Source organism: Lipotes vexillifer, unplaced genomic scaffold (genome assembly GCF_000442215.2).
Source record: "Lipotes vexillifer unplaced genomic scaffold, Lipotes_vexillifer_v1.1 scaffold1003, whole genome shotgun sequence".
Lineage (NCBI taxonomy): Eukaryota > Metazoa > Chordata > Mammalia > Artiodactyla > Lipotidae > Lipotes > Lipotes vexillifer.
Window position 1 is genome coordinate 2,601,927 of NW_006798890.1, and position 9,860 is coordinate 2,611,786.

The following is a 9,860-nucleotide window of genomic DNA, read 5'->3' on the forward strand; positions in this document are numbered from 1 at the left end:
GGGGCCCCGCCATGGGCCGCCCCGAACGGGGCGCGCTCCGGCCGCTGGCGCTGCTGCTGCTGCTGCTGCAGCTCCAGCATCTCGAGGCGGCGGCGGATCCGCTGCGCGGCGGCCAAGGTGCGTGCGGCCGGTCCCCGGCCCGGCTTTGCGCCGCCGGAGCGGCCAACAAAGCACGGCCCGGCGGCCGGGGGGCGGGTTGCGCGGGGGCCCCCGAACCCGGGCCTGGCAGGGAGGCGCCCGGGTGGGATATGCTCCTCGGGACCCAGTACTCCCTTAATTTGCCCTAGACCCCCGCCCCCGCGGCTCCCTGTGTGGTGGGCTCTGCCCTCCAGCACCTGCTCTTGGGGGATGGGCGCCGTGGGGGCCGGGCGGGCCGGGAACTTTGCTGGGGGTGATCACTGATGCTTTCGGGAGGGCTGTGTGATTCTCGCCGTTGGCGTTAATTTGACACGCGCGCTCCGCGGCGGCGATGAGCGGAGCCCGGAGACTACCCCGCCTGACAATGCGTTTCCGGCGACCCCTGCGTGTGGTAGAGAAAGAGGGGATGCGTGCGAGGCGGATGTGCCCACAGCGCCCAGTGCGCGTGTCGCGGCGTGTTCAGGGGCTCCCTGTGGGCTGTGTCTGCGTGGATCTCTCACTAAGGGCCGTGTGTGCGGGTGAGTGTTCTGAATGGGGGACATACCTAAGTGGTGGGACACCGACTGTGTGTGCCTGCCACAGAGCAGCCCGTCATCCCAGGAACACTTACCATCCTGCCCTCCTTCCTGATTGAGGGTGCCAGAGGCCTCCAGGTCTTTGGCTTCAGCATCGGGCCCTCTCCTTCACTCAGGAGACCCCTCCCCGCGACCGGGATCGCTTGTTCCGGGGATCCGGCTCACGCCCCCTCTCCCCCGCGCAGGGTCGGTCAAGGAGTGCGAAAAGGACCAGTTCCGGTGCCGGAACGAGCGCTGCATCCCCTCTGTGTGGAGATGCGACGAGGACGACGACTGCTCGGACAACAGCGACGAGGATGACTGCCGTGAGTGGCCGGCCGGGGAGGGAGGGAAAGGTGGGGGACTCCTTGCTCAGCGTCCACGTGGCTGCAGCCGACACCGGGCCACCTGCCTGGACCTTTACTGCCGGAGCCTGCAGCCGGGAACCCTCCCGGGAGCCCCTTCCCTCCAGGCACTTAGGGCCCCAGCGGGTTCTGGGCCGGCAGGTCCTGATGGAGCCGGGGGCGAAGCCCGGCGCAGCACGGCCAGGGAGGAGGGCACGCCACGCCCGGGTCGCTGGGCCGGAACTGTGGGGCGGCGACGCGACGGCCCCTGCAAGCGTCTAGCTTTCTGCGGTCAGGCCCTCCGGGACTCTTGCCTAGGCCCCATGGAACGCGCGCGTGCCTCAAAGTTCCAGGCAACTCTGGGCCTAGCCTCACTCCTTTTCCTGCTGGGTTTTGTGAATGAATGGGCTCCCCGGGGCCCCTGATTGGCTGTGCGAGGACCACCCCATAGGTCCCTGTGGCCGAAGCAGGCCAATCGTGAAACGGCCGGGTGTGCAGTTTTCTGGCGCCCTTGGCGTTGGGGCCCTGCCCTGGCCCCGCCTTGGCCACACCCCCGCGCCTCCCCTGGGTAGTAGGTGCAGGCGGGGCGCTGGCGCCCGCTGCTTTTCTGCCTAGTCACGGTGAAGACCTTTCTTGTGCCACCCTGGTTGGCCGACTGCGCTCTCCTGCCAGCCAGACTGAGGCATGAGTCATGGGCAGAGCAGGAAGGAGGGGGCCAGAAGGATGAATTTGTTTCCTGGAAGGGGGGTGAGGATCCCAATGCCGCGCGTGAACCCATGGTCACGTGCAGGTGGCCGGCCGCCTTTGCTGAGTGTGGTGTTTGTACACCTGGGCACGACTGCTTTGGAAGTTGTTTCGTGAGGCGCACGTGGTTTCTGATGTCTGTGGGACCTGAGGCGAGTTAGCAAGCAGTTGCCACAAGAGGAAGGAGTATAGTTCCAGGAACAGATAAACAGGGCTCTATAGAAACGCAGACGCGGGCAGTCATTCATTCATCGTTACTGAGCACCTGCTGTATGCCAGGCACTGGGACACTTTGGAGAACAGACCCACCCCGCAGGCCAGGGAGTGCAGGTTCTGTGGGAGGAGGGCAACAGGTGGACAGGCCCACAGCACCACGCAGTGGCAAGAGGGGTAGAGAGACCACCTGGACAGGCATTGTCTGTTGAGTTATAGTGTTTTTTTTGGGGGGGGGGGTTGCCAGTCAGCCCCCAGGTTCATTCTCAGACCAACCCAGATTTGGCTGTGTGACATGGGTGCATCTTTCCCTCCTGTCTCAGTTTCCTCTCCTGACCACTTGGGCTAATGATTCCTGCCCTGGTTTTGAAGACCAGTTCTAGAAATGTAGTTGAAAATGATGCGACTAACATGTGCCGACTGTTAGCTGTGTGCCAACCACTGTGGTAAGTGCTTATCTTATATAAACTCCTGTAACCTTCAGAGCAGTCCTATTTTATACACCAAAACAAACCAAAAAACACAAAACAAAAAAACCCCAAGGCACTGAGAGATCAAGTTAGTTATTCCACAGCTGTTGAGCTGCTAAGTAGGAGCTTAAATTTAAGCATCTGACTCCAGAGTTCTTAGCCTAATTATGACCCTAACCATTTCCCAATGCTATTGAAATTCTGAAAATGCCTGAGCCAGGGTAAAATGTGATAGTGAGTCTCCTCGCCTGCCCAGAGTTGTTCTTCTGTGGTTTCCTTACAGTGGGAGTGCTGAGGATGAGGCGAGGAAGTGGAAACTGTGCATTCCTGGGCTGGTTTTACCTTATCTCCCTGGCTCTGTTGGGGGGTGGCCATGAAAAGCAGAAGTGTTTCTTGTCATCCCCCTTTGTAGATAAGGACTCTGGCTCAGAGAAGTTGAGTGATTTGCCTAAGGTCACACAGCTGAGAGTGACAGAACTTGGTCAGGGTGTCCACCTGCCTCCTAGCTCAGGGGCACTGTCTGCTCTGGTGGGCGTGTGGTGAGAAGGACCCAGGAGGGTGATCCGGGTGCTTTGCATCTCCATCGAGGCTCTGGGCAAGATGGAGGAGTGAAGCAGCGGGTGGCTGGGCGACCCCAGATGGGACCAGGGCCAATCTGATGGCCACTCTGGGCTCCTGCTTTCGTTCTGAGATGGATGGGGTGGAGTCACAGGGAGAGGGTTAGTGAACAAAAGCAACCGACGTTGAGGGCTTTGCTGTTGGTGTCAAGTATCCGTCCCCCACACTGGGCTTTTCTGGGCTTGTCTCCTCATCTGCCAAATGCGGGGTAGCTGTTCCTCTACCATCGGTTATACCCGTAGAAAGTCTTCACATGGGGCTGGTGAAGAGAAGAGAATGGATGAGTGTTCACACCACCAAGGTCTTTAGAAAGGGACCCCTAAGGGCCGCAAAGAGAAATCTTGAAGAAAGGGGTGGGAGCTTTGGGTGGCTGTATGAGGCGTGGTGTTGGAAAATGGTCTTTTGTCACCCCTTCCTTCCCCATCTGGGGAGTTCCCTCCATTCCGGGCCACCTGCCCGAGCTGCATTTCTTGGAACCATCCTCCCTGCCTTATATTTGACCACTCCAACCATTCCACCCTGTGAGAGGGCCTGAATCACCCCATCTCTATACCTCCTGGCCTGCAAAATGGGGATTGCCATTTGTAAGTGAAGTCTGTATGGGGCAAAATGAGTTCAGGCTCCCAAAGGGGCCAGAATGCAGACCATGAATTCCGAGAGCTGATGGAGGTTGGAGGGAGGGAGCTTGTATGTGGGGGAAGCCAAGGAAGGCTTTCTGGAGGAAGAGACGGCTAAGGCAGGCCTTGAAAGATGGTAACTAATGCCATTCCTTCAGAGCTTACCATTTAAAAATAGGTGATACAGTCTCCATATTATAGAGGAAGAACTGGGGTTCAGACATGTGAAGTGACTCCCCCAAATTCACACAGCTCCTAGGGTTGGAGCTGGAACTCAAAGTAAGACCTTCTAAGTGCGGAAGCTTACCCGCAGCGGATGGGACTCAGCCTTTTGAAGACACAGAGCTGACTGGGATGGGGAAGGGAAAGGCTCATGGGGTTTCAGTTCCCAGCTCAAAGGGCCTTCAAAGTGGAGGAAGGGGCTGGAAGCCCAGGGGTGGCCCGGCCAGGGGAAAGGGTGGGGTTCCTGGCTGCACCTGGGTCACGTAGGCCAGCTGGCGCCTTGGCCTCAGTTTCCTGTTGCTGCTTAGTGTCTGGGAGCAGAGACATGGGTTCTGGTCTCCAGCCAGCTCTTTGCCCCCAGAGTGGCAACAGCAACAACAATGAACACTACTGAGTACTTGCTGTGGACCAGGAGTTGTGCTGAGATTCTACATGTATCATCTCGTGCACCTCGAGTCTATAAAATGGGGTGACTCTTGGAAGTACCCGCATTTTCCTCATTTTACAAAGGCACAGAGGGGTTAAGTAACAAGGGTGTATGATCTTTAAGTGAAACTGAAACTGCTGGGGTGTGAATGCAGGCACCCAACAAATGGAACTTGTGCTGCATCAAGCACTAGCTGATGACCTCAGGCAAGTCCTCCCAGGCCTCTGTTTCCCCATCTTGAGGGGACATCAAACCCCCCTACTCCACTTCCAGCTCTGGGAAGAACTCTGCGCTTCTCCGTGTGGATGGACTGCTTAGACAGGTGGACCGGTCGTATGCTCAGTTTTCTCTACCTGTTCAGGCTTCTTTAGGCTGCCCTGTTCTCCCAGCCCCCATCACCGCTCCGTTCCAGTTTTAATAAAGAGTGGCTGCAGCAAGGTCTCCCATGGCCAAGAGTTCATTAGCTGGCAAGACCAGGCTGTAGGAGTGCTGAGGCCTGCTGGGAAGTACGCTTGTAAGTAATTAAAGCTCGGCCACAGCTCCCAGCTGGGGCTGCAAGCCCGCATCTGGTCTTCAGTGTGCCGCCTGGCCTAGGCCATTCTCACACCCCTGACACGAGGCCCAGCTTCACGTCCTTTATTGGATGCAGTCATCTGACAGATCGTGCTGCTCTCTCTGAACCTCTGTTTCCTCATCTGACCCACCAGCTCCACCATTCAGAGTCCTCCCGAAGCTCCCATGTACCCATAGGATAGGGTCAGCTTAGACTCCTCTGCATCTGGCCCTCTGTGACCAGCTTCCGCTGCCCCATTGCCCTCCAGCCCCTTCCTGCTCTTCCTACAAACCTGTGACACTAAACTTCTGTCACATTCTGGCCTTTCTACTGCTTCTTACTGCTAGGCCTTTGCACGTGCTATTCCATCTGTGTGGAACACTTCCTGCTCCCTCACCTGGCTACCTTCTTTTTGTCATCTTAGAATCATCAGTGCAGGTATCACCTCCTCCAGAAAGCCCTCCCTGCTCCCCTCTTTCCCCAGGGCTGAGATACAGGAGTCGAAAGAGGGGACTTAGAGATGTGTGTTGGAATAACTCAATGTGGCCTTGAATCAGATACTCCTGGTTTTCTATCCCAACTGTGACCTCTGGCTGAATGGCCTTGGAGGTGATAATAGTCTCTCCCTCCCAGTGATGAGGATTAAGTGAGATAATGTGCCTGGTAAGCAGTAGGTGTTCAATGAATGGCAGTGGGTCTGTCCGTTCCTGGAGGAGGAGTTTCACTGAGGTCTCTAGATACGTGTCTGCCAGGACCCCCCTGGTTCTCCTGCCCGCATTTGCTTAGCCCGAGATCCAAAGGCTCCCGCAGCTAAGGCGTGCCTCAGCCAGAGGGTTCCCCAGTCACAGTGGAGGTGGTCCCAAGGCCATTCGGCCCTGAGATGGACCTGGGAGTGGAGGAAGGTACCCAAAGAGGGCCTGGGGGAAGAAATGAATCAAACAGGCCTGGCTCAGTGAATGAGTGGCCGGGGCCCTGGGAGGGGCAGAGGAAGACTTCCCTCAGGCCGTAGGCTTGTCCCAAGGCTGGTTTCCAGACCTGTCTGTGCCTGGGACGGGGAGGAAGCCCTACAGCCCCCATGGCTCTGCCCCACAGGGCCTAAGCTTCTCCCTTCCCTAGGGCCAGGTCAGTGTCTCCATGGCTGGCCCCAGCAGGCCGTGGGAGTGTTTGCTGAAGACTCTCCCATGGGCCTTCCTGGGGGCTCTCCTGGGACAGAGTTCCCCGCTGGGAACCCCCTGGGCTTTCTCAGGCCTGCTGGGGGTTCCGAGTGCAATAGGCCTCAGGGCTGGTTGGCTTAGTCCTCTCGGTTGCCTGCAGGCAGCTGACTTGACAGTTTTCCCTCCTTGGGGAGATAGCAACAGCAGGTGAAACCAGAGAGTTGTCCCCAGGGAGAGGGTGAGGAGCAGAGGACCCAGAGGGCTGATGGAGCAGGAGGGTATAGGCTTATTTGTGCCACCCTTCAGGGCTGTTACCAAGTGCAAGTCTCCTGGCCCAGGGTCTGTAGTCAGACCCCCAGGCCAGTGCCATCCCCATGAAGCCAGTCCTGGGCCTAGGAGAGGGTGTGGGGCCCTACTCTGGGGGCTGGGCAGCCAGGCCTCGGGGCCCTGGATCTCAGCAGCACTGTAACACCTGCTCTGCAAATGCCCGCATGCCCAGATCACCCAGTCTTTGAAGGCCTGGTGGAGATGCCACCTCCCCCAGGTGGCCTTCCCTGACCTCTTGTCCTCTTGCTCCGTAGTCCCTGAGCTCCCACAACATGTCCCTGTTCTCCCCTCGGTCTCAGATCTGTCTTCTCCACGTTGTCTGCTCTGCTATCTTTGTGCTGAGCACAAGGGATTCCAATATAAATAGCTCCCTTGAGGGAATTACTACTAACAGATCCTGGCTACTTACCCCCATGCCTGGCATCATGTTGGACAATCTGCATTCGTTAACGTTACTGCTCACAACCCTGTGAGGGCTGTTTTCTTATTATTCCCATTTTAAAGATGATGAAACTGAGGCTCAAAGAGAAGTGACTTGGCCAATGTCATGATGTTTGAGTGCTAGAGCCAGGATTTGGCCCAGGCCTGTCCACTCTGGAGCCTGGACTCTTCCTTAGCGTCTTCCTCTCTGAGCTTTGTCTACCCAGTTGGGGTCAGAGGGCCTGGGGCTCAGAGGGCATGGAAGAAGAGGGTGAGGGGCTGCAGTGTCCAGTGATGCCTCCCTGTGCTACAGGTTTCTGTCTAGGAGGGACTGTCTTTTCTGGAGACCACATGGAGCCCCAACATAAGGCCCCTCTTGTCCAGTACCCCCCATGAGTGTGACCCTCCACAGTTTTCAAGGGCCTTCCTTGGCCATTGCCTGTGGGGTGGTGAGTACTGTTTCCATTGTACAGACAGGGAAACTGAGGACCCAGTGATATGTCGCTGATGCAGATGACTTCAAGGAGTGTCATTTCCGATATTACCATCCTTCCTCAGAAAAGGCCAAGAGCCCAAGTCATCCAAAATGTGGACTTCGGTTCTCTGACCCCCATGCAATTTGCTGACTCTAGGTAGGTCTCATACATACATGCTTTCTTCTGCTTGGATTGTCCTTCCCTGGCTTCTACCCATCCTTCAAAACCCAGCTCATTACCACGTCCATGAAGCCTTCCCTGTCTTCCTGGTGTGATCTAACCTCTCCTATGTCTGGATGCCCATGGCTTTGTGCACCCTTGTAATAGCCCATCGTAGGAGCTCGTGGTTGCTGGGAGTGTCTGTGGTGGGGGATCACAGGACCTGGCCCAGAGCCGAGGCATTTGAGGGATGGTGTGTGCATGAATGAATGGACTGAGGAAATGTCACCGACTTTTGAGCGTGAGAAGCTGATATTGGTCAGATGTAGGGGACCCAGGGGCCTCTGAGAAGGCCCTGAGGGGTCCTTGAAGCTGGAGAAGGGAGCTGGGCGTCCTTTAGGGACCATAGTCAGGCCCCCTCTTGTGATCTGGGTCACCTGAAGCCCCGAGGGCACCAGTGACATCCACAGTCACACAGGGCCTGGGCACGCAGGCCTCTCAGTGCTCACACTGCAAACTTGGGAGCTTCCCAGCTCCAGGCTTGAGAAGATGAAACCGAGGCCCTGGTGGCTGGACATCAGCTCCTGGTGTCAGCGGGGACCCATTCGCAGAACTAGGGTGTCCTCAGTTCCTGGGTTGGGACTGAGTCAGAACAGTACGCTCCCAATTCCCACCTGCTGCCACCACCCCCGCCCCTCCTTTCCCTGCTGGACCAGGGAACAAGGCGTTCTCAGGCTGCAGGCGGGCACTGGCTCCTGCACACAGAAAGGGCTTGGGACTTACCCAAGGGGACCGCAGGTGCATACTGCCCCTGGCTGGGGCCTGCTGCCCACCCCCAGATCGCTGGGAACTCATCTAAAATAATATTGTTAACTATAGTAAGAGTTCATGAGCGTGCTCACTGCTGGGGGCTTTCTCATGCAATACCTCCCTCAGCCGGTGCCTGCACATCATCACTGCACAGAGAAAGAGCTGAGGCTCTGAGAGATGAAGTCGCTTGCCCCAGGCAGGTCAGCAGGTCAGCGGCAGGACTGGGCCATGCCTGTCTGGCTGCATTGTGACACAGGTGGAAGGAAGAGATACACGTTCACACATCCCAGTCACAGCTACAGTGGGAGTGGCCTGGAGTGTGCTGCGACCGCCCTTCCTTTCTAGGTACCCCAGGCATCCGTCCTTGCCAGCCCCTGCCAGTGGGTGTACCGGCTCCCTCCTGAGCAGCTCTGGCCCTTGGGTGCCCCCAAGCATGAGCGCGGCCCCAGGTGGCAGTTTTGATCATCAGTCATGCTCGCCATGGCTCCTCTTACAAGCTGGTGTATGTCACAGGCCCTAGGAATAGCCCCTCGGCTGCAGTGGCTCAGGAGCGGGCCCTGCCTGTGAGCTCCCCCATCCCCCTGTACCTGGCTTGACCTCCCTGACCCTGGCAGGGCCTAGGTCAGGTGCCCACAAGCTGGCTGCTTTGCGGGCGAGGAACCCAGCTTTTTATCAGACCCCTTGGAACACCCTGTAGTAACTAGGAGAGTTACCCAGAGAGGCAAGGCCATGGGGCTCATAGGTCCACACAGTTCCTATGACCCCTCACGGCCTCCACGCACCTGCCCCTTGGATATGGCAGCCCAAAGTCTCTCTGAGGCCAGCCAGTCTGGGAGTACATGGGAATGGTCAATGTGACCACCGCCCTCCCTTGGTCACTGGCTTTGAGATGCCACAAGGGACTTTGCCCCAGCCGCTGTGGAGACTATTTCAGTTTCCGGCCCTCTCAGCCTATTCGAACCACAGTATGGCCTTTTCCAGTTTGTGCCTCACAGCTGCTCTGGGAGGAAGGTGGTGCAGGAGTTCATTATCATCCCCATTTTCCTGATGAGGAAAGTGAGGCTCAGCAAGGGCGTGGGGCTCGCCTGGGGCCACACAGCCTGTTACTGGTAGTGCTGAAGCTGAAACTCACTTCAATTGATTTCCTTTGTTTTTCCAACGGAAGTAAGTTTTTCTGATTATATAAAGGTAATTTCATACTTGTAATTTAAAGAAAAGAAAACACACAGACAATTCAGAAAAGGGAAAAGAGGAAGGTAGGAGTCGCCCTTGGTTATACCACCGTGGGAGCTGCCTGTCCTCCCAGAGGTGTTCTTGCATTCTCTGCATGCGAGCTGATGTGCATGAACATGTGTGTTTCTGGGGTTTTTTTTTTTTTTGGTTTTTGGGTGTTTTTGCAAAACGAGCTTGTGTTATGTCAGTTGTTTTCTCCCCACATCATGCACATCTTTCAGTGTCAGTAACAGTAGGTACGTATTATCATTTTAAAGGGCTAGATAGTAGTCTACTGCATGAATCTTCCCTAATTTAATGACACAGTCTCCTATTGATAGACATGTGTTTAGTTGGTCATATATATATATATATATATATATATATATATATATATATATA

The 9,860-nt window shown here is 56.4% G+C and overlaps 1 protein-coding gene across 1 annotated transcript in view; it reads left to right on the plus strand.

The window, feature by feature from the left end:
- The first annotated feature begins 11 nt into the window (after positions 1-11).
- Positions 12-9,860, plus strand: part of LRP8 (LDL receptor related protein 8) — a 79,844-nt gene continuing 69,995 nt past the window's right edge. Inside the window, 2 exon segments of the mRNA XM_007471169.1 lie at positions 12-117; positions 899-1,018. Of these exon segments, the coding sequence (XP_007471231.1) occupies positions 12-117; positions 899-1,018 (226 nt within the window).